This window comes from Heterodontus francisci, chromosome 36 (genome assembly GCF_036365525.1).
Source record: "Heterodontus francisci isolate sHetFra1 chromosome 36, sHetFra1.hap1, whole genome shotgun sequence".
Lineage (NCBI taxonomy): Eukaryota > Metazoa > Chordata > Chondrichthyes > Heterodontiformes > Heterodontidae > Heterodontus > Heterodontus francisci.
The window spans coordinates 26,916,062-26,941,954 of NC_090406.1; the positions used below are offsets into that span (position 1 = coordinate 26,916,062).

At 40.1% G+C, this 25,893-nt stretch overlaps 1 protein-coding gene across 1 annotated transcript; it reads left to right on the plus strand.

The window, feature by feature from the left end:
• Nucleotides 1-772: 772 nt before the first annotated feature.
• On the plus strand, nt 773-10,632 carry LOC137351443 (mucin-2-like). The gene is made up of 2 exons (XM_068015889.1): nt 773-923; nt 3,143-10,632. Exons 1-2 carry the CDS (start codon nt 773-775, stop codon nt 10,630-10,632), a joined length of 7,641 nt encoding a protein of 2,546 aa, XP_067871990.1.
• Nucleotides 10,633-25,893: the final 15,261 nt, after the last annotated feature.

Genomic DNA, 25,893 nt, shown 5'->3' on the forward strand with positions numbered 1-25,893 from the left:
GCATTTATATGGTGTCATGCTAGCCCCCATCTGCCAAGAATGAGGCACATCAACTTGGTCATGAACAATGATTTTTAACTGTTGTTGGAGTGAGGAAATGACTTGTTAAACAGATCAGCTGTGGCTGGAAAAAGACATTTACATACTAACAGACATCGAAGGTGAGGAAGCGCATTCCAGGGCCTGCTAAGGAGGATAAAATCCACAAGGGCCAGGACTAGTTAGACCAGCTGGTTACATGACTACCTGGCTGTTCCAGGGTTTTCTGTTGAACTGGCAAACAGAGAGTTTGAAGGCAGAGTGCTTTTTTTGCTCCTGGACTAAAAAGATCTCTCCAGTCTACTCCCATCTATTTCTCACAAGCCTCTCAATCCACTGAAGACACATGAACCTCAAGAAAGAAAAGTCTCCTACAGCGCACAAGGTTTAAGAACAATACTGGGCCCCAACGAAAAGCAAGATCTACCTACAATCAAGGACTCTACAGTGAACTCGAAGAACAGTAACAATGGGCTGAATTTTACCTTAGGCGGACGGGAATTCACCACTGCGTAAAAGTCGGTGGTGAACCCACTTCCGCCTAGCCCGGGGATCTGACTAGCATTTTACGGGTCCCCAAGCTTTAATTGTCCCGAGGCGGGACTTCCACCCATTTGAGGGAGGAGGTTCCACCTCAGCGAGCTGCCGGCCAATCAGCGGGCCGGCAGCTCTTAGTCCCAGGTGCGCCACCCGGAGCCGTGGCCACTGCTGGGACTGCAGCCCAGCCGGCGCCATGGAGCCTGGGGACAAGGTAAGTTGGGCTTTCCTCACCAGGGGGATCGGTCCTGTGCCTGACTGCCATGGCCCCCCTCCCGGGGGCGCGAAAAGGCTGGCAGCTATTGCTGGGCAGCCTTTCACATCCCCAGCACACCCACTTGCCACAGGTAAAATACCTGTGGAGGTAGGCGAGTGCCCTTTGTGGCCATTAAGTGGCCACTTAAGGATCTTGATTGGACTTGGGCAGGTGGGCCATTACCCACCCCCCACCCCCACTCCGCCCGACCACCGTAAAGTTCATAGGAGGCGGGAGCGGGGCAGGTACGCCTCCCAGAGCATCCCGCTCAATTTTACCCCACCTCCACATCATCATCCGACCCACTGGGGCGGCGTAAAATTCAGCCCAATAACTCATCAGATATTGTTTTAGTTTAGTTTAGTTTAGAGATACAGCACTGAAACAGGCCCTTCGGCCCACCGAGTCTGTGCCGACAATCAACCACCCATTTATACTAATCCTACACTAATCCCATATCCCTACCACATCCCCATCTATCCCTATATTTCCCTACCACCTACTTAAACTAGGGGCAATTTATAATGGCCAATTAACCTATCAACCTGCAAGTCTTTTGGCATGTGGGAGGAAACCGGAGCACCCGGAGGAAACCCACGCAGACACAGGGAGAACTTGCAAACTCCACACAGGCAGTACCCAGAATTGAACCCGGGTCGCTGGAGCTGTGAGGCTGCGGTGCTAACCACTGCACCACTGTGCCACCCCTCTGTGTCTTAAACTGTTCCACCTTATTTTTCTCCTGCTCTTTTCTGTCTCTATTTGCATGTGTGTATCGCGTATGCATGCTAGCGTGGGGTGTGTCGTGTATCCAAAGGCATTAACCGAATTAGAGTTTAAGTTTAAGTTCAATAAATTTCTACTTTTCTTCTTTAAACCTAAGAAAGTCTGTTTGTGCTGGTTTTTTTGCCTTATAATTGGAAATCGGTGAACAAGGATTCACCAAGGGGAGCTAAAAATATGGTAAACCAGGAGAAGGCTGAAAGGGAACCCGAGACCGCTTTCTCACCTGGTCGTAAGAATGGCTACTCCTGTTCAGTTTTTCGTCAATGGTAACACCCAGGATGTTGATAGTGGGGGATTCAGTAATCGTAACGCCATTGAATGTCAAGGGAGATAGTTAGATTCTCTCTTTTTGGAGATGGTCATTGCCTGGCACTGTGTGATGTGAATGTTACTTGCAACTTATCAGCCCAAGCCTGGATATTGTCAAAGTTTTGCTGCTTTTCTACAGGGACTGCCTCTGTGAGCAGTGAAGAAAGTTGGCAACCCTCTACAACGAGGCAAGGAGTCAATTATGCACATAAGGGCCAAATTAAGACCATTTTCCAATGGGAAAGCGATATTCCCACTGTTGGGATGGCCCCTCCACCAATTACAGAGCCCATCAGCTCTCTAAAGGACAGTCCGAAGGGTCATCGACACCTCCTTTAAATCCCCCCTCCCCCCACCTGGAGCTGTGGGGATCATCGGGCCACAGCCGTGGCAGCAGGCCCTGCTATTGTAGGGCTCTTCCTCCACAATGATGGCCTCGTAGCTGTGGCCAGACTTATATTTAACAATTTTAGGTGCCCTAGTGTTGTCACACCTATTTCGGCATTGCCTAAGACTCCCAATGGGGCTGCCAGCTGCCCACAGCCCTGGGAACTCTGAACCTCTCGGCTGAACAATCCAACCACTGTCACTAATTGTAAAAGCAAAATACTGCGGATGCTAGAAATCTGAAATAAAAACAAGAAATGCTGGAACCAGTCAGCAGGTCTGGAAGCATCTGTGGAAAGAGAAGCAGAGTTAACGTTTTGGGTCAGCGAAGGGTCACTGACCCGAAACGTTAACTCTGCTTCTCTTTCCACAGATGCTGCCAGACCTGCTGAGTGGTTCCAGCATTTCTTGTTTTTATTACTGTCACTAATTGGATGGGGATCCCGGAGGTGTCCAAGTAACAGGTCACCTCCAGGAAGATAGCACAGGAAGGCAGGTCACGGACAAGATCACAGTCAAGAACTATCCCGATGCCTGCATGAAAACTGAGCCCTATATTTCTGCTGCATGGAGGGGATGCTTGGGTCACAAACAAGACACTGTTTTCAGAAATCAATCTCAAAAAAAGGCACTGCTAGGCATCATTGAATATATTGAGATAAAACAGAAATGACCAAAGCAGTAACATGCTACAAATAAACACTGGGACCAACTTCAACATCACAACAATGTGAAACCTGCCAGACTCTGTGGAAAAAGTGACTGTTTATGGAAAAGAGGTTTGTGTTTTTACTATGTATGATTGAATTTATCATCTTGTTCCAACAGCTTCTACAAACAGTAAATCGGGAAAAACAGAAGAGAAAACTCCAACAAATATTCAAGCACCAAAACTACCAGAGAGATCGTCAAGAAATACCCAATCATCAAATGTAGTGGAACCATATCCGACAAATTATCCAGGAACAAAAGTGTTGGAAATATCTTCCACCAATACTCCATCACCAAATATGAAGGAAACATTGTCTACACATTCCCCAACACAAAGAGGAAGAGAAAAACATAAAGCTACTGCATGTAAACGAAAACAAAATGAAAAAAAAACCTGGTTGACTAATACACACTGGCACAAAGCAAACGACATGTCTCACAGAAAAAAACCAAAAGCAAATCTGGTGGAGCCATCTCCTACAAATACACCAACACCAAAAGGGATGGAAACATCTCCTACAAATACACCAACACGAAAAGTGATGGAACCATCTCCAACAAATACACCAACACCAAAAATGATGGAAACATCTGCTACAAATACACCAACACCAACAGTGATGGAAACATCTCCTACAAATGCACCAATACCAACAATGATGGAAACATCTCCTACAAAGAAACAAACACCAAAAGAGATGGAAACATCTCCGACAAATAAACCAACACCAAAAGTGATGGAAACATCTGCTGCAAATAAACCAACACCAAATGTGATGGAAAAATCGCCTACAAATAAACCAACACCAAAAGTGATGGAACCATCTCCTACAAATACACCAACACCAACAGTGATGGAAACATCTCCTACAAGTACACCAAAACCAAATATGAAGGTAACATCACCAAATGCAGCAACACAAACAGAAAGAGGAAAAGGAAAAACCACTGCATGTAAAGGACAACATAGAACAAATGCATTATCATCAAATAGTCAACCACTAAATGCAAATAAACCAACAGCAAAAGTGAAGGAAACATCTCCGACAGGTACACCAACACCAAAAGTGACGGCAACATCTCCTACAAATACACCAACACCAAAAGTGACGGAAACATCTCCGACAGGTACACCAACACCAAAAGTGACGGAAACATCTCCGACAAGTACACCAACACGAAAAGTGACGGAAACACCTCCGACAGGTACACCAACACCAAAAGTGACGGAAACATCTCCGACAGGTACACCAACACCAAAAGTGACGGAATCATCTCCGACAAGTACACCAACACCAAAAGTGACAGAAACATCTCCTGCAAATACAACAACACGAAAAGTGACGGAAACATCTCCGACAGGTACACCAACACCAAAAGTGACGGAAACATCTCCGACAAGGACACCAACACCAAAAGTTATGGAAACATCTCCTACAAATACACCAACACCAAAAGTGACAGAAACATCTCCTACAAATACACCAACACCAAAGGTGACGGAAATATCTCCCACAGATACACCAACACCAAAAGTGACAGAAACATCTCCGACAGGTACACCAACAGCAAAAGTGACGGAAACATCTCCTACAAATACACCAACACCAAAAGTGACGGAAACATCTCCTACAAGTACACCAACACCAAAAGTGACGGAAACATTTCCGACAAATATGCCAATACCAAAAGTGACGGAAACATCTCCTACAAGTCCACCACCACCAAAAGTGACGGAAACATCTCCTACAGGTACACCAACACCAAAAGTGACGGAAACATCTCCTACAAGTGCACCAACACCAAAAGTGACGGAAACATCTCCTACAAATATACCAACACCGAAAGTGACGGAAACATCTCCTACAAATAGACCAACACCAAAGGTGACGGAAACATCTCCTACAAATACACCAACGCCAAAAGTGAAGGAAACATCTCCTACAAATAAACCAACACCAAAAGTGACGGAAACATCTCCTACAGCTACACCAACACCAAAATTGACGGAAACATCTCCTCCAAGTACACCAACACGAAAAGTGATGGAAACATCTCCTACAGGTACACCAACACCAAAAGTGACGGAAACAACTCCTACAAATAAACCAACACCAACAGTGATAGAAACATCTCCTACAAGTCCACCACCACCAAAAGTGATGGAAACATCTCCTACAAATAAACCAACACCAACAGTGATAGAAACATCTCCTACAAATACACCAACACCAACAGTGATAGAAACATCTCCTACAAGTCCACCACCACCAAAAGTGACGGAAACATCTCCTACAAATACACCAACACCAAAAGTGATGGAAACATCTGCTACAAATAAACCAACACCACAGGTGATGGAAACATCTCCTACAAATATAGCAACACCAAAAGTGAAGGAAACATCTCCTACAGATACACGAAAACCAAATGTGAAGGTAACATCTGCTACAAATAAACCAACACCAACAGTGATGGAAACATCTCCGACAAATAAACCAACACCACAAGTGATGGAAACATCTCCGCCAAATATACCAACATCAAAACTGACAGAAACATCTCCTACAAATACACCAAATCCAAATGTGAAGGTATCATCACCTACAAATGCAGCAACACTAACAGAAAGAGGAAAAGGAAAAACCACTGCATGTAAAGGACAACATGGAAAAAATGCATTATCAACAAATAGTCAGCCACTAAATGCAACTAAACCAACACCAAAAGTGATAGAAACATCTCCAACAGGTACACCAACACCAAAAGTGACGGAAACATCTCCTACAAATACACCAACACCAAAAGTGACGGAAACATCTCCTACAGGTACACCAACACCAAAAGTGATGGAAACATCTCCTACAGGTACACCAACACCAAAAGTGACGGAAACATCTCCTACAAATACACCAACACGAAAAGTGATGGAAACATCTCCTACAGGTACACCAAAACCAAAGGTGACGGAAACATCTCCTACAAGTACACCAACACCAAAAGTGACGGAAACATCTCCGACAAATATACCAACACCAAAAGTGACAGAAACATCTCCTACAAATACACCAACACCAAAAGTGACGGAAATATCTCCTACAAATACATCAACACCAAAAGTGACGGAAACATCTCCCACAAATACACCAACACCAAAAGTGACGGAAACATCTCCTACAGGTACACCAACACCAAATGTGACGGAAACATCTCCTACAGGTACACCAACACCAAAAGTGATGGAAACATCTCCTACAGGAACACCAAAACCAAAGGTGACGGAAACATCTCCTACAAGTACACCAACACCAAAAGTGACGGAAACATCTCCGACAAATATACCAACACCAAAAGTGACGGAAACATCTCCTACAAGTACACCAACACCAAAAGGGACGGGAACATCTCCGACAAATATACCAACACCAAAAGTGACGGAAGCATCTCCTACAAGTACACCAACACCGAAAGTGACGGAAATGTCTCCTACAAGCACACCAACACCAGAGGTTATGGAAACATCTCCTACAAATGCACCAACACCAAAACTGACGGAAACATCTCCTACAGGTACACCAAAACCAAAGGTGATGGAAACATCTGCTAAAAGTACACCAACACCAAAAGTGACAGAAACATCTCCTACAAATACACCAACACCAAAAGTGATGGAAATATCTCCTACAAATACGCCAACACCAAAGGTGACGGAAACATCTCCTACAAATACACCAACACCAAAAGTGATGGAAACATCTCCTGCAGGTACACCAACACCAAAAGTGACGGAAACATCTTCTACAGGTACACCAACACCAAAAGTGACGGAAACATCTCCTACAAATACACCAACACCAAAAGTGACTGAAACATCTCCTGCAGGTACACCAACACCAAATGTGACGGAAACATCTCCTACAAATACACCAACACCAAAACTGATGGAAACATCTCCTACAAGTACACCAACACCAAAAGTGACGGAAACATCTCCTACAAATACACCAACACCAAAACTGATGGAAACAACTCCTACAAATACACCAACACCAAAATTGACGGAAACATCTCCTACAAGTCCACCAACACCAAAAGTGATGGAAACATCTCCTACAAGTGCACCAACACCGAAAGTGACGGAAACATCTCCGACAAATAAACCAACACCAAAAGTGATGGACACATCGCCTACAAATACACCAACACCAAAAGTAACGGAAACATCTCCTACAAATTCACCAACACCAAAAGTGATGGAAACATCTCCTACAAATGCACCAACACCAAATGTGAAGGAAACATCTCCTACAAATAAACCAACAAAAAAAGTGACGGAAACATCCACTACAAATACACCAACACCAAGAGTGACGGAAATATCTCCTACAAATACACCAACACCAAAAGTGACGGAAACATCTCCTACAATTACACCAACACCAAAAGTGACGGAAACAACTCCTACAAGTCCAGCAACACCAAAAGTGATGGAAACAACTCCTACAAATATACCAACACCAAAAGTGAAGGAAACATCTCCTACAAATACACCAAAACCAAATGTGAAGGTAACATCACCGACACTAACAGAAAGAGGAAAAGGAAAAACTACTGCATGTAAAGGACAACATGGAAAAAATGTATTATCAACAAATAGTCAACCAGCAAGTGCAAATAAACCAACACCAAAAGTGATGGAAACATCTCCTACAAGTACACCAAAACCAAAAGTGACGGAAACATCTCCTACAAGTACACCAACACCAAAAGTGACGGAAACATCTCCTACAAGTACACCAACACCAAAAGTGACGGAAACATCTCCTTTAAATAAACCAACACCAAAAGTGACGGAAACATCTCCTACAAGTACACCAACACCAAAAGTGATGGAAACAACTCCTTTAAATAAACCAACACCAAAAGTGATGGAAACATCTCCTACAAGTACACCAACACCAAAAGTGACGGAAACATCTCCTACAAGTACACCAACACCAAAAGTGATGGAAACATCTCCTTTAAATAAACCAACACCAAAAGTGATGGAAACATCTCCTACAAGTACACCAACACCAAAAGTGACGGAAACATCTCCTGCAAGTACACCAACACCAAAAGTGATGGAAACATCTCCTACAAATACACCAACACCAAAATTGACGGAAACATCTCCTACAAGTACACCAACACCAAAAGTGACGGAAACATCTCCTACAAGTACACCAACACCAAAAGTGATAGAAACATCTCCTACAAGTACACCAACACCAAAAGTGACGGAAACATCTCCTACAAGTACACCAACACCAAAAGTGACGGAAACATCTCCTACAAGTACACCAACCCCAAAAGTGACGGAAACATCTCCTACAAATACACCAACACCAAAATTGACGGAAACATCTCCTACAAATACACCAAAACCAAAGGTGACGGAAACATCTGCTAAAAGTACACCAACACCAAAAGTGACGGAAACATCTCCGACAAATACACCAACACCAAAAGTGACGGAAATATCTCCTACAAGTACACCAACACCAAAAGTGACGGAAACATCTCCTACAAGTACACCAAAAGCAAAAGTGACGGAAATATCTCCTACAAGTACACCAACACCAAAAGTGACGGAAACATCTCCTACAAGTACACCAACACCAAAAGTGACGGAAACATCTCCTACAAATACACCAACACCAAAATTGACGGAAACATCTCCGACAAATACACCAACACCAAAATTGACGGAAACATCTCCGACAAATACACCAACACCAAAAGTGACGGAAACATCTCCTACAAATATACCAACACCAAAATTGACGGAAACATCTCCGACAAATACACCAAAACCAAAGGTGACGGAAACATCTGCTAAAAGTACACCAACACCAAAAGTGACGGAAACATCTCCGACAAATACACCAACACCAAAAGTGACGGAAATATCTCCTACAAATACGCCAACACCAAAAGTGACGGAAACATCTCCTACAGGTACACCAACACCAAAAGTGACGGAAACATCTCCTGCAAATACACCAACACCAAAAGTGACGGAAACATCTCCTACAAATACACCAACACCAAAAGTGACGGAAACATCTCCTACAAATATACCAACACCAAAAGTGACGGAAACATCTACAAATACACCAACACCAAAAGTGATGGAAACATCTCCTACTAATACACCAACACCAAAAGTGACGGAAACATCTCCTACAAATACACCAACACCAAAAGTGACGGAAACATCTACAAATGCACCAACACCAAAAGTGATGGAAACATCTCCTTTAAATAAACCAACACCAAAAGTGATGGAAACATCTCCTACAAGTACACCAACACCAAAAGTGATGGAAACAACTCCTACAAATATACCAACACCAAAATTGATGGAAACATCTCCTACAAATACACCAACACAAAAAGTGACGGAAACATCTCCTACAAATGCACCAACACCAAAATTGACGGAAACATCTCCGACAAATACACCAACACCAAAAGTGATGGAAGCATCTCCTACAAATACACCAACACCAAAAGTGACGGAAACATCTCCTACAAATACACCAACACAAAAAGTGACGGAAACATCTCCTACAAATACACCAACACCAAAATTGACGGAAACATCTCCGACAAATACACCAATACCAAAAGTGACGGAAACATCTCCGACAAATACACCAACACCAAAATTGACGGAAACATCTCCGACAAATACACCAACACCAAAAGTGACGGAAACATCTCCTACAAATACACCAACACCAAAATTGACGGAAACATCTCCGACAAATACACCAATACCAAAAGTGACGGAAACATCTCCGACAAATACACCAACACCAAAATTGACGGAAACATCTCCGACAAATACACCAATACCAAAAGTGACGGAAACATCTCCTACAAATACACCAACACCAAAAGTGACGGAATCATCTCCGACAAATACACCAACACCAAAATTGACGGAAACATCTCCGACAAATACACCAATACCAAAAGTGACGGAAACATCTCCGACAAATACACCAACACCAAAAGTGATGGAAACATCTCCGACAAATACACCAACACGAAAAGTGACGGAAACATCTCCTACAAATACACCAACACAAAAAGTGACGGAAACATCTCCTACAAATGCACCAACACCAAAAGTGACGGAAACATCTCCTACAAATACACCAACACAAAAAGTGACGGAAACATCTCCTACAAATATACCAACACCAAAACTGACGGAAACGTCTCCTACAAGTACACCAACACCAAAAGTGACGGAAACATCTCCTACAAGTACACCAACACCAAAAGTGACAGAAACGTCTCCTACAAGTACACCAACACCAAAAGTGACGGAAACATCTCCTACAAGTGCACCAACTCCAAAAGTGACAGAATTGTCTCCTACCGTTTCAATTAGCACGTTTATGTACACAACTCTTCGGATCTCTCAGCAGCCATCCATGCCTGGATCAAACATCAGTGTAACAACAGCAGGCAGTTACAAAACAACAGAAAATGGTATGTATCTTCACTCACCAGTTCATTGTAATTCCTCTGAAAGTAATGCCAGTGCATAGAGATCTTTGAGAGATAAGAAATCAGCTACAATTTTGTTGGTATAAATGATTTCTATTTATTGCACCGAGGTTCAGCAGTCAGCACCAGGAAAACAATACAATATTATTGAGAAGAAGCAGTTGTAGATATCAGCAATAGAAGAAGAGGCAGCTGGAGACACAGCCAGCCTCAGAATTTTCTAGGTTTCACCATGTGTGAACAAGTACCCTTACAGTGCTTGTCTATAGAAGAATTGAAACAAAGAGCTTTCACAAAGTATTTTGTGTGTACACAGAGAATGCTGCAAGATATTCTTGATAAACTGCAGAAGTGTATAACTAAGCTACGTGCAGTAGTGGAGCAAGCATTCACAAGTTTTCAGGCTAGTCTTGATCTAGTAATAACTCCGTGGTCATCTGCAAGGCAGCCCTTGAAGACAGAAATGTAATGCACAGATATAACTTCGCCCATGAATTCTTTGAGTTAGTCTATTGAGACATTGCACTGCAAGTTCAGTTTAAAATTAGATTGAAATAACCTTGACAGCATGCTTTAAAAACAGTAGTCATGCACAATGATCAGTTTTGGTAAATTTTGAAAACAGATGTTCATTAGCATAATCCCCTACTGCTCTTACCAGTCAGCCCACTGCAATTTGTCAGCCCAATATCAAGCAACCTTGAGGCAGACCTTGCTGGTGGAATGGAATGCCCAGTGGTGGAACCGAATGTGGCAGGGTGGGAGGAGGTGGAGGGGGCTAGGAGCTTTGGGTGACAGTGGCTCACAATATCTTTGTGGTACCCAGATGCTGCTCCTGACTCTACTAAAATAATTTAAAGGTGTTGGGCCTCTTCCTCCTGACTGTCAGGCTTTATTGGACAAAGAACCAATGGCACCTTTTCATCTCATTGACCCTATTGCATATGGTTCCTTTGTATGTCACAGCACCTCATTTTGCGTAGATTAATGAAGCAGTCACCAGGCAGTAGTTAAAATGGCGACAGAGCAGGAGGAGGAGTGGGCCATTAAGTGGACCATCTCAGTTTTAACTCGACCAGTGATCCGTTTCTGTGGGTTAAACCATCATACTGGTCTTTTAAAATAATGTACCTAATGTATATTCATGTCAGCTAGCCTTGTTAACTTTAAAACAAGAATGTAGCTCGGCTAGAGATGGCTATATTTTAATTTATGAATAATATTCGTGATTCCTGGTCCATGCAAAAATAGTTGCTTTCGCTTGAAGCAGCAAATGGGTGTTACCATTGGTCCTGGTGCATCCAATTAATGAGGGAAAATGAGTGAGCCTTCCTACTTCGTATTGCTGTTTGATGACCATGCTGCATACTCTGCAGTGTGGCTGTTGAACAAGCACAGAATTAAATGCAGGTTTGATGGCTTCCTGGATTATATAGCCTTCAGACACTCACGTTTGAAGAAATGAAGAATTAGTGGGACTCTAGCGGACTGTTGGTATTGGTGAACCATTTCCCATTTTACAGCAATCCTTCCACGAAAAGAGCAGAGAAAGGCGAAATAAATTTGGAAGAAAAACGAATGGTAGAAAATTTTTGAATAATCATCCAGAATAATGACCTTACTGTATTTTATTAGAGCATTAACAACCAGCTGTAAATTATAGAATGGAGGATTTTATGGGTAGATAGATGGTGGACAGATAGATCGCAAACAGACACATACAATTTACAAGCTCTAAATAAATTGGGCTCTGGACCTGAAATTCATCTTTTAATTGGAATTGAGTTGAATTACTTTGTACAATTTATTATTGAAGATTTCAAGGCTTTTTCATTCTTTAAGTAATATTTTACAATATTTTCCTTACTTTTTTCTTTACAGAGCCCCCCATTGTTATTGTAACGAATCATCTACTTCATGGCATGAATCCAGTGAATTCACATGATGGTTCACCATCAAGTACATCAGGAGCCCCAACTTCAGGGATCTCAGCAAATGAATCCTCAACTCACACGCCAACACTTACAACAACAGCAGAAATAGGCCGCACTCCATTGACTACTTGTAAGTTAATAAAATCCAATGTGATTGATGGGGTATAAATTCTGCTAGTGTAGTTCAGCAGTATACATAAACTCTTCTAACCCAGAGTACAAAGCAACACTGGCACCTGCAGGCCCATGTATACCTGAAGCAATGCATCACCTTAGCTGCTAATTGGTCAGGGATACTGATTCCTAGAATGAAAGATGCAAAATAGTTTTGACTGATAATGCGCATCCTGTGTGACTAAGGCAACAGTCAATGAATCCGGTTAATTATGAAACTAAATGACAGCGAAACAAAAAAATCAGGAGACTACACAATCTAATGTAAAATAATAAAATTCAAAATTCAGAACTACTGAAGTAAATTTTGAATTTTAATTAACTTCCTTCACAAGAGACGATCACCGGTCCCTCTGCCTCCACCAATGAGGCAAACAACAAAAATGAAGAGCAATAAGAGGTTCCTGTATTTGCATTCTGTCAGTTCTTCTTTGAGCATGGAGTTATCCATTCACACCAGCATCAGAAAATATAATGCAAGTGCTTTCCATAACACACACACTCCTAGTTGGCAGTCTAAAATTCCAGACTATTCACGGTGACATTTTATCGAAACCCGAAGAAGCTTTAAGACAATTGTGACCGCCTGCACTGGGAGCAGGAACAGTTGTATATTACTGCTCAAATGGCTGGTTAATTAATCCAATCTGCTCACTGGAGCTGACTTTTATTTGAATGCTCTCCTGTGTTTGGCTGGCTTCTCCCAGGCATTCAGAGAGCATTTAAAAGTGGTCATAACACTGACCAAATACAAGCTTCTTCGCATTAAATGAGCTTTTCATAAAGGCTATATTTTATTGAATATCTCCTTAATATGTTCAACAGCTTATTTTGGGATCAATATTGATAATAATATACATGAGACAATAATCTAACATGCAGGAAAACAGCAGCCTTGCATTTCACAATGAGTCAACAATCAAATCTTGGGGTCAATTTCGGGTCCGGCAATCCCAGCATCGAGTTCTGTGGTGACCGCTGCTGCTCCAATTCACAGCACACCCCATGCCCCTCTCCGCCACAACATCAGGCATTGGCCCCAGCATAAGATCTGGCCCAATGAATCCCAGAAAGAACAGTGCATTTTTTCCAGCTAATAATGTACATGCTAGAAAATATATATATTAGCACTACACCTGTCTGAGCTTCAAATGACATTCCTACACCTACTGTCTAAAAGTCCAAACTATTCAAAGTGATACTTTGTTAAAGCCATAATCAACTTTGTTTGACAATTTTACCTTTCTGGAAAAAGACATTTGGAACAGTAACATATTAATTCTCCAGCCCTTTTACAGCTCAAATGGCAGTAATTTGCCTGCTTTACTCATTGCAGTTGACTGTCATTCCAACATTTTCCTGTGTTTGGCTGGCTTTTCTCAGCCTTTCAGTAAGCATTAAAATTTGGTCAGAAAACTGATCAAATACAAATTACCATAAATAATTAGAAAAAGCTTCAAGTGGATGTTACTGACATCTTGACAGCTCCCCCATCAATCACAATACTGTCCCAGGCAACTTGACATTTGTCAGATTATTTGCATTGAATGAGTGACAACAATTACTGTATATATGATCAGAGCAAGGAGTAGCGATAACTTTCAGTGACAGCACAATCTTTTCATATTTCCAGATTACCACAAATCACCTCCTGTAACCAGTGAGTATAGTTTCTGTTCAATTTATTAGGAAATGTTGTGCTACTCAACTTAGCTTGTTCTGGGTTTGATAAGTCTTTGTTAATGGTTATATTATGATTTATTTAATATTTCATGAATAGTTTCACCAGGATATTTTGAGCTTAATATTGACGAATACAAATGATGTAAAAAAAAAAGCTTTAGTTGCTTGAAGTGAAGAGCCTGCATTTGTCAAAAAATCAACAAAATATTGGGGAGCTTCAGATCAATTGAATGTTTCAAGAATGACAAACGTGCACTTCTGGTCAGATCACCGAGCAGGGGGACATTGAACAGAGATCAAATATTGGAATCTATTTGCTTTCAGAATTGCCCATACTGCTGGTTAAATTGTCTAACATTTCAGGAGTTAGAAATAGTTCTTGGTATATATTCTTATTTTTGTACTTTCTGTGCACAAAACTGTTTTTCTCTCTTTCCACAGCTGCAAGGCCAGTTGTAACTGCAACACTGACTCCAACTGAGGAACCAAAACTTAGTGATTATGTTGTGACATTCATTATAAGCAGTCCAACATTCCAAGAAATTGAATCAAACATGATTGAAAATGAGGTGAGAGAGTTGTACAAGTATGACTTGTGGCAAAATATTAGATTAGAATTTCCTTTGTTTCTCTAGCTAAAGCAAGTTTGTTATTGCCCCATAGCTCAATGATCTGTTCAAGAACAGCAGTATAAATGCTTCATTCTCAAGTTGCTCAGTACATAAATGCAGGTAAGAAATATTACCATTCAGGTTAAATATTCCAAACTTGCTTCTACTTGTGTCTAACTGTCAGACTATTGCACTGAATGTATACAACACCACTGTCCATATTGCTCAAACAATATTTCCTACAAAGAGATGTTGCACTGAGAGATCTTCATCCCACAGAACTTTTCTTTGCTGACACATGAAAGGTTTCTTGGATTTGGACATCAAGATATCGTCACTCTTCTCAGAGTGACCTCATAAACTTTGTTGTGGCAAAATATTTGCTGCTAATATGAAACTTCATTTGTTTATCTGCAGAGTGGTAAATGGTGACGGCAACAGAGTGTCAGCAACCTGTTCATTCAAGAATGATTCTCCCATTGAGGAGGTCGACAGAGTACTTGTCTATCATGTGTTTGTAAACAAGACCAAAGACATTTCTAGCTTGGGGCCATATACATTGGACAACTACAGCCTCTATGTAAATGGTACTTATCCAGTCATTATTTGGTGTAGCTCTTTGTATGTTACATGCGTTACCGTTTGGGCAGTGTACATGAACATTTCCAATGCAAAATACAATGCACCACCTGCACCTGCTAGATAACAGGTCCAATGAAATAATTCATCAGTTTCACTGTTAATTGGGCAGTGATACTGAGTCCTAGAAAGAACAGTGCATTTTTTTGATTATAATGTACATGCAGGGCAAGATATATTAGCACTATAATTCTCTGAGCTGCAAATGACATTCGGACAGAATGTGTAACTCGTAGAATAATTTCTGATTTGGGATAATTATGAAACCAAATGAAAGCAAAACAAATCGATTTTCAGGAGATTATACAGTCAGTTACAAAATAAATATTTTGAACCATTTAGCTGAATTTCGAATTTTAATAAATTTCTTTAAAAAAAGTCACTTCCAATTCTCTCTGTTTGCCCAGTATGCATAAACAAAGCAAAAAAACTGAAGGATAGTAAGGGGATCTAGTACTAATGGTTCATACATGGAGCTATCCATTGACGTCAGCATCTGACAATATAACAGAAGGGTTTTCCATAAAAGAATCACTCCTGCAGGTGCCGTCTAAAAGACCAAACTATTCAAAGCGATACCTTCTTAAAGCCATAATCAACCTCACAGACAATTTTACCTTTCTTGACAAAGACATCAGGAACAGTAACATATTAATTCTCCAGCCCTTTTACTGCTCAAATGGAACCCTAATTAGTCTGGTTTGCTCATTGCAGTTGACTGTCATTCCAACATTCTCCTGTTTTTCACTGGCTTTTCTCAGCCTTTCAGTAAGCATTAAAATTTGGTCAGAAAACTGACCAAATACAAATTACCATACCTAATTATAAAAAGCTTCAAATGGATGTTACTGACATCTTGACAGTTCCCACATCAATCACAATACTGTCCCAGGCAACTTGAGATTTGTCAGATTATTTGCATTGAATGAGTGACAACAATTACTGTATATATGATCAGAGCAAGGAGTGGCAATAACTTTCAGTGACAGCACAATCTTTTCATATTTCCAGATTACCACGAATCACCTCCTGTAACCAGTGAGTATAGTTTCTGTTCAATTTATTAGAAAATGTTGTGCTAATCAACTTAGCCTGTTCTGGTTTGATAAGCTTATGGTCATGGTTATAATATGATTTCTGTAATATTTCATGAATGGGTTCACCAGGCTATTTTGAGCTTAATATTGACTAATGCAAAAGATAAAAAAAGCTTGAGTTGCTAGAGGTGTATGGGGAGCTTCAGATCAGTTAATTGATTCAAGAATAAGAATCTTGCACTTCTGGTCAGATCACCCAGCAGGGGGACATTGAACGAAGATCAAATATTGGAATCTATTTGGTTTCAGAAGTCCCCATGCTGCTGGTTAAATGCATATCTTGTTTCAGTCATCAGAAAGGAGGACACAAATGTCATACCAGAAATGTTGGGGAACACAGGGCTCAGTGATAGAGAGGAACTGAAGGGAATCAGTATTAGTAGAGAAATGGTGTTGGGGAAATTGATGGGATTGAAGCCCGATAAATCGCCAGGGCCCGATGGTATGCATCCAAGAGTACTTAAGGAAGTGGCCCTAGAAATAGTGGATGCATTGGTGGTCATCTTCCAAGATTCTATGGACTCTGGAACAGTTCCTACAGATTGGAGGGTAGCTAATCAAAACCCGCTATTTTAAAAGGGAGGTAGAGAGAATGCGAGGAATTATAGACCAGACAGCCTGACGTCAGTAGTGGGGAAAAATTTGGAGTCCATTATCGAAGATTTCATAGCAAGAACTTAGAGAACAGTGGTAGAATCGGGCAGCGTCAGCATGGATTTACAAAAGGGAAATCATGCTTGACAAATCTACGAGAATTCTTCGAGGATGTAACTAGTAGAGTTGATAAGGGGGAGCCAGTGGATGTGGTTTATTTGGACTTTCAGAAGGCTTTCGACAAAGTCCCATATAAGAGATTAGCGTGTAAAATTAAAGCGCATGGGATTGGGAGTAATGTGTTGCGATGGATAGAAAATAGGTTGGTGGACAGGAAACAAAGTGTAGGGATAAATGAGTCTTTTTCCGAAGTGACTAGTGGGGTATCGCAGGGATCAGTGCTAGGATCCCAGCTATTCACAATATATATTAATGATTTAGATGAGGGAACTAAATGTAATATCTCCAAATTTGCAGATGACACAAAACTGGGTGGGAGGGTGAATTGTGAGGAGGATGCAGAGAGGCTTCAGGGTGATTTGGACAAGTTGAGTGAGTGGGCTAATGCATGGCAGATGCAGTATAATGTGAATAAATGTGAGGTTATCCATTTTGGTAGCAAAAACCGGAAAGCAGATTATTATCTGAACGGCCGTAAACTAAGAGAGGGGACTATGCAGTGAGACCTGGTTGTTCTCATACACCAGTCGCGGAAGGTAAGCATGCAGGTCCAACAGGCGGCAAAAAAGGCAAATGGCATGTTGGCCTTCATAGCGAGAGGATTCGAGTACAGGAGCAGGGACGTCTTGCTGCAATTATAAAGGGCCTTGGTGAGGCCACACCTGGAATATTGTGTGCAATTTTGGTCTCCTTATCTGGGGAAGGATGTTCTTGCTTTAGAGGGTGTGCAGCGAAGGTTTACCAGACTGATTCCTGGGATGGCGGGACTGACGTATGAGGAGAGATTGAGTCGGTTAAGATTATATTCACTGGAGTTCAGAAGAGCAATGGGGGATCTCACAGAAACCTATCAAATTCTAACAGGACTTGACAGGGTAGATACAGGAAGGATGTTCCCAATGGTGGGGGAGTCCAGAATCAGGGGTCATAGTTGAAGGATACGGTGTAAATCTTTCAGGACTGAGATGAGGAGAAATTTCTTCACCCGGAGAGTGGTGAGCCTGTGGAATTCACTACCACAGAAAGCAGTTGAGGCCAAATCATTGTATGTTTTCAAGAAGGAGTTAGATATAGCTCTTGCGTCTAAAGGGATCAAAGGGTATGGGGAGAAAGCGTGGAACAGGTCGCGCAGTTCGATGATCATCCATGATCATAATGAATGGGAGAACAGGCTCGAAGGGTGGAATGGCCTACTCCTGCTCCTATTTTCTATGTTTCTATGTAACTGTCTAACATTTCTGGAGTTGAAAATAGTTCTTTGTATATATTCGCATTTTTGTACTTTCTGTGCAAAAACTGTTTTTCTCTCTTTCCACAGCTGCAAGGCCAGTTATAACTGCAACACTGACTCCAACTGAGGAACCAAAACTTACTGATTATAACGTGACATTCATTATAAGCAGTCCAACATTCCAAGAAATTGAATCAAACATGATCGAAAATGAGGTGAGAGAGTTGTACAAGTATGACTTGTGGCAAAATATTAGATCAGAATTTCCTTTGTTTCTCTAGCTAAAACAATGTTTGTTATTGCCCCATAGCTCAATGATCTGTTCAAGAACAGCCGCATAAATGCGACATTCTCAAGTTGCACAGTACGTACATTCAGGTAAGAAATATTACCAATTCATGCTAAATATTCCAAACTTGCTTCTACTTAAGTCTTAATGTCAGACTATTGCAATTAATGTAAAATTCACAACTTCCAGAATGCTCAAACAATATTTCCTACAAAGAGATGTTGCGCTGAGCGATCTTCATCCCACAGTACTTTTGTTTGCTGTCATATGAAAGGTTTCATGGATTTGGACATCACTCTTGTCAGAGTGACCTCATCAACCTTTTTTTGATATATTTCAAAATATTTCCTGCTAATATGAAACTTCATTTGTTTCTCTGCAGTGTGATAAACGGTGACAGCAGCACAGTGACAGCAACCTGTTCATTCAAGAATGATTCTACCGTTGAGGGGGTCAACAGAGTACTTGTCTATCACGTGTTTGGAAACAAGACCAATGACATATCTAGCTTGGGGCCATATACATTGGACAACTACAGCCTCTATGTAAATGGTACTTATCCAGTCATTATTTGGTGTGGCTCTTTGTATGTTACATGTGTTACCGTTTTGGCAGTGTGACACAAACATTTCCCATGCAGAGTACAATGCACCACCTGCACCTGCTAGATAAGAGGTCCAATGAACAAATTCATCAGCTTCGCTGTTAATTGGGCAGCGATACTGAGTCCTAGAAAAAAAGAGTGCATTTTTTTGATATATTCGCACCATAGCTCTCTGAATGCAAATGACATTCCGACAGAATGTGTAACTATGGAATTAATCCTTGATTCGGGATAATTATGAAACTAAATGACAGCAAAACAAATTGATTTATCAGGAGATTATACAATGTGTTGCAAAAGAGAAAAATTCAGAACTATTTGGCTGAATTTCAAATTATGATCCACTTCTTGCATAAAACTGACTCACATTCACTTTGTTTGCTGCTACGCATGAAGAAAGCAAAAATCCTGAAGGTTTGTAAGGGGATCCTGTATTAACTGTTCACACATGGAGCTATCCATTGACGCCAGCATCTGATAATAGAATGGAAGGGTTTTCCATGAAAGACTCACTCTTGCATGTGCTATCTAAATGTCCACATTATTCAAAGCGATACCTTCTTAAAGCCATAATCAACCTCACAGACAATTTTACCTTTCTTAACAAAGACATTAGGAACAGTAAGATATTAATTTTCCAACCCTTTTACTGCTCATATGCCACCCTAATTAGTCTGGTTTGCTTATTGCAGTTGAATGAATTTTTTTAATCATAATATAATTGTTATGAACGATACGTATTTGCAGTATAGTTCTCTGACCTGCAAATGACATTTCGACAAAATGTGTAAATAGGGGAATAATTTGATTCAGGATAATTACGAAACTACATGACAGCGAAACAAATCGATTTTTCAGATGATCCAATGTGTTGCGAAATCGAAAAATACACAACTATTTCGGTGAATTTCAAATTTAGATCCATTTCTTTCACAAAAGTGACTCCAAATTCTCTCTGTTTGCTTCTTATGCATGAAGGAAGCAAAAAACTGAAGGATAGTAAGGGGATCTTGTGATAACAGTTCACGCGTGGAGCTATCCACTGACATCAGCAGCTGACCATAGAAAGGAAGGGTTTTCCATAAAAGAGTCACTCCTGCAGGTGCTGTCCAAAAATCCAAACTATTCAAAGTGATACCTTCTGAAAGTCAGAATCAATTTTAAAGAAAATTTTACCTTTCTAAAAAAAATCATTAGGAATAGTAACATATTAATTCTCCAGCTCTTTTACTGCTCAAAAGGCAGGCTAATTGGTCAGGTTTGCACTTTGCAGTTGACTGTCATTTCAACATTCTCCTGTGTTTGGCTGGCTTTTCTCAGCCTTTCAGTAAGCATTTAAATTTGGTCAGAAAACTGACCAAATACAGAATTATAAAAATCTTCAAATGGATGCTCCTGACATCTTGACAGTTCCCACATCAGTTACAATGCTGTCCGAGGCAACTTGACATTTATCAGATTATTTGCATTGAATGAGTGACAAAGATTACTGTATATATGATCAGAGCTAGGAGTAGCAATAACTTTCTGTGACAACACAATCTTTTCATATTTCTAGATTACCACGAATCACCTCCTGTAACCAGTAAGTATGGTTTCTGTTCAATTTATTAGGAAATTTTGTGCGACTCAACTTAGCCTGTTCTGGTTTGATAAACTTATGTTCATGGTTTCTAGGTGATTTCTTCAATATTTCATGAATGGATTCACCAGGGTATTTTGAGCTAAATATTGACAAATACAAGAGAGACAAAAAAGCTTTAGTTGCTAGAGGTAAAGAGCCTGCATTTATCAACAAATCAAAAAATGGTTCGGGAGCTTCAGATCAATCGATTGGTTCAAGAATGTGAAACTTGCACTTCAGGTCAGATCACCGAGCAGAGGGACATGGAACAAAAATCAAATTTTGGAATCTATTTGCTTTCAGAATTGCCCATACTGCTGGTTAAATTGTCTAACATTTCAGGAGTTAGAAATAGTTCTTGGTATATATTCTTATTTTTGTACTTTCTGAGCACAAAGCTGTTTTTCTCTCTTTCCACAGCTGCAAGACCAGTTGTAACTGCAACACTGACTCCAACTGAGGAACCAAAATTTCCTGATTATAACGTGACATTCATTATAAGCAGTCCAGCATTCCAAGAAATTGAATCAAACATGATCGAAAATGAGGTGAGAGAGTTGTACAAGTATGACTTGTGGCCAAATATTAGATCAGAATTTCCTTTGTATCTCTAGCTAAAACAATGTTTATTATTACCCCATAGCTCAATGATCTGTTCAAGAACAGCAGCATAAATGCGACATTCTCAAGTTGCACAGTACATACATTCAGGTAAGAAATATTACCATTCATGCTAGATATTCAAAATGTGCTTCTACTTGAGTCTTACTGTCAGAGTTTGCACTTAATGTAAAATTCACAACTGTCCAGAATTTTCCAACAACCTTTCCTACAAAGAGATGTTGCGATGAGAGATCTTCATCCCACAGAACTTTTCTTTGCTGACACATGAAAGGTTTCTTGGATTTGGGCATCAAGATCACATCACTCTTGTCAGAGTGACCTCATAAACTTTGTTTTGATATATTTCAAAATATTTGCTGCTAATATGAAATTTCATTTGTTTCTCTGCAGTGTGATAAACGGTGACAGCAGCACAGTGACAGCAACCTGTTCATTCAAGAATGATTCTACCGTTGAGGAGGTCAACAGAGTACTTGTCTATCATGTGTTTGGAAACAAGACCAATGACATATCTAGCTTGGGGCCATATACATTGGACAACTACAGCCTCTATGTAAATGGTACATATCCAGTCATCATTTAATGTAGCTCTTTGTATGTTACATGTGTTGTTTTTTCGGCAGTGCAGTCACATATTTCCAATGCAGAGTAGAAAGCACCTCTTACACCTGCTAGTTAGCAGGTCTGATGATGCAATTCATCAGCTTCGCTGTTAATGGGGAAGGGGTACTGAGTCCAAGAAAGACAGTGCATTTTTTTGGTAAAAATGTACATGTTGCACAAGATATATTAGCTGCAAATGACATTCTGACAGAAGGTGTAACTCGTAGAATTAATCTCTGATTTGGGATAATTATGAAACTCAATGAGAGCAAAAGAAATCTATTTTTCAGCAGATTCTACCGTGTGCTGCAAAATAGAAAAGTTCAGAACTATTTAGCTGAATTTTACATTTTTTCCACTTCTTTCATAAAAGTGACTCATCAATCACTCTGTTTGCCTCTATGTATGAAGGAAGCAAAAAAATTGAAGGATAGTATGGAGATCCTGTCTTAACATATGCAGCTGTCCATTGACGTCAGCATCTGACTAGATAACAGAAGGGTTTTCCATAAAAGACTCACTCCTGCACATGCTGTCTAATGGTCCAAACTATTTAAAGGGATACCTTCTTAAAGCCGTAATCAATTTTAGAGACAATTTTACCTTCATGGATAAAGACATTAGGAACAGTAACACAGTAATTCTCCAGCCCTTTTACTGCCCAAATGATAGGCCAGTTGTTCAGGTTTTCTTATTGCAGTTGACTGTCATTCCAACATTCTCATGTTTTTCACTGGCTTTCTCAGCCTTTCAGTAAGCATTAAAATTTGGTAAGAAAACTGATGAAATACAAATTACCATAAATAATTAGAAAAAGTTTCAAATGGATCTTACTGACACCTTGACAGTTCCCACATCAAACACAATGCTGTCCTAGGCAACTTGACATTTATCAGATTATTTGCATTGAATGAGTGACAACAATTACTGTATATATGATCAGAGACAAGAGTGGCGATAACTTTCTGTGACAACACAATCTTTTCATATTTCCAGATTACCACGAATCACATCCTGTAACCAGTGAGTATGGTTTCTGTTCAATTTATTAGGAAATGTTGTGCTAATCAACTAAGCCTGTTCTGGTTTGATAAACTTTTGGTAATGGTAATAATATGATTTATTGAATATTTCATGAATGCGTTCACCAGGGTATTTTGAGCTTAATATTGACAAATGCAAGAGCTTTAAAATAGTTTTAGCTGCCAGAAGTGAAGAGCCTGCATTTGTCAACAAATCAAAAAATGGTTCGGTAGCTTCAGATCAATTGAATGATTCAAGATTGAGAAACGTGCACTTCTGGTCAGATCACCGAGCAGGGGGACATTGAACGGAGATCAAATATTGGAATCTATTTGCTTTCAGAATTGCCCATACTGCTGGTTAAATTGTCTAACATTTCAGGAGTTAGAAATAGTTCTTGGTATATATTCTTATTTTTGTAATTTCTGAGCACAAAGCTGTTTTTCTCTCTTTCCACAGCTGCAAGACCAGTTGTAACTGCAACACTGACTCCAACTGAGGAACCAAAACTTCCTGATTATAACGTGTCATTCATTATAAGCAGTCCAGCATTCCAAGAAATTGAATCAAACATGATCGAAAATGAGGTGAGAGAGTTGTACAAGTATGACTTGTGGCCAAATATTACATCAGAATTTCCTTTGTATCTCTAGCTAAAACAATGTTTATTATTACCCCATAGCTCAATGATCTGTTCAAGAACAGCAGCACAAATGCGACATTCTCAAGTTGCACAGTACATACATTCAGGTAAGAAATATTACCATTCATGCTAGATATTCAAAATGTGCTTCTACTTGAGTCTTACTGTCAGAGTTTGCACTTAATGTAAAATTCACAACTGTCCAGAATTTTCCAACAACCTTTCCTACAAAGAGATGTTGCGATGAGAGATCTTCATCCCACAGAACTTTTCTTTGCTGACACATGAAAGGTTTCTTGGATTTGGGCATCAAGATCACATCACTCTTGTCAGAGTGACCTCATAAACTTTGTTTTGATATATTTCAAAATATTTGCTGCTAATATGAAATTTCATTTGTTTCTCTGCAGTGTGATAAACGGTGACAGCAGCACAGTGACAGCAACCTGTTCATTCAAGAATGATTCTACCGTTGAGGAGGTCAACAGAGTACTTGTCTATCATGTGTTTGGAAACAAGACCAATGACATATCTAGCTTGGGGCCATATACATTGGACAACTACAGCCTCTATGTAAATGGTACATATCCAGTCATCATTTAATATAGCTCTTTGTATGTTACATGTGTTGTTTTTTCGGCAGTGCAGTCACATATTTCCAATGCAGAGTAGAAAGCACCTCTTACACCTGCTAGTTAGCAGGTCTGATGATGCAATTCATCAGCTTCGCTGTTAATGGGGAAGGGGTACTGAGTCCAAGAAAGACAGTGCATTTTTTTGGTAAAAATGTACATGTTGCACAAGATATATTAGCTGCAAATGACTTTCTGACAGAATGTGTAACTCGTAGAATTAATCTCTGATTTGGGATAATTATGAAACTCAATGAGAGCAAAAGAAATCTATTTTTCAGCAGATTATACCGTGTGCTGCAAAATAGAAAAGTTCAGAACTATTTAGCTGAATTTTACATTTTTTCCACTTCTTTCATAAAAGTGACTCATCAATCACTCTGTTTGCCTCTATGTATGAAGGAAGCAAAAAAATTGAAGGATAGTATGGAGATCCTGTCTTAACATATGCAGCTGTCCATTGACGTCAGCATCTGACTATATAACAGAAGGGTTTTCCATAAAAGACTCACTCCTGCACATGCTGTCTAATGGTGCAAACTATTTAAAGGGATACCTTCTTAAAGCCGTAATCAATTTTAGAGACAATTTTACCTTCATGGATAAAGACATTAGGAACAGTAACACAGTAATTCTCCAGCCCTTTTACTGCCCAAATGATAGGCCAGTTGTTCAGGTTTTCTCATTGCAGTTGACTGTCATTCCAACATTCTCATGTTTTTCACTGGCTTTCTCAGCCTTTCAGTAAGCATTAAAATTTGGTAAGAAAACTGATGAAATACAAATTACCATAAATAATTAGAAAAAGTTTCAAATGGATCTTACTGACACCTTGACAGTTCCCACATCAAACACAATGCTGTCCTAGGCAACTTGACATTTATCAGATTATTTGCATTGAATGAGTGACAACAATTACTGTATATATGATCAGAGACAAGAGTGGCGATAACTTTCTGTGACAACACAATCTTTTCATATTTCCAGATTACCACAAATCACATCCTGTAACCAGTAAGTATGGTTTCTGTTCAATTTATTAGGAAATGTTGTGCTAATCAACTAAGCCTGTTCTGGTTTGATAAACTTTTGGTAATGGTAATAATATGATTTATTG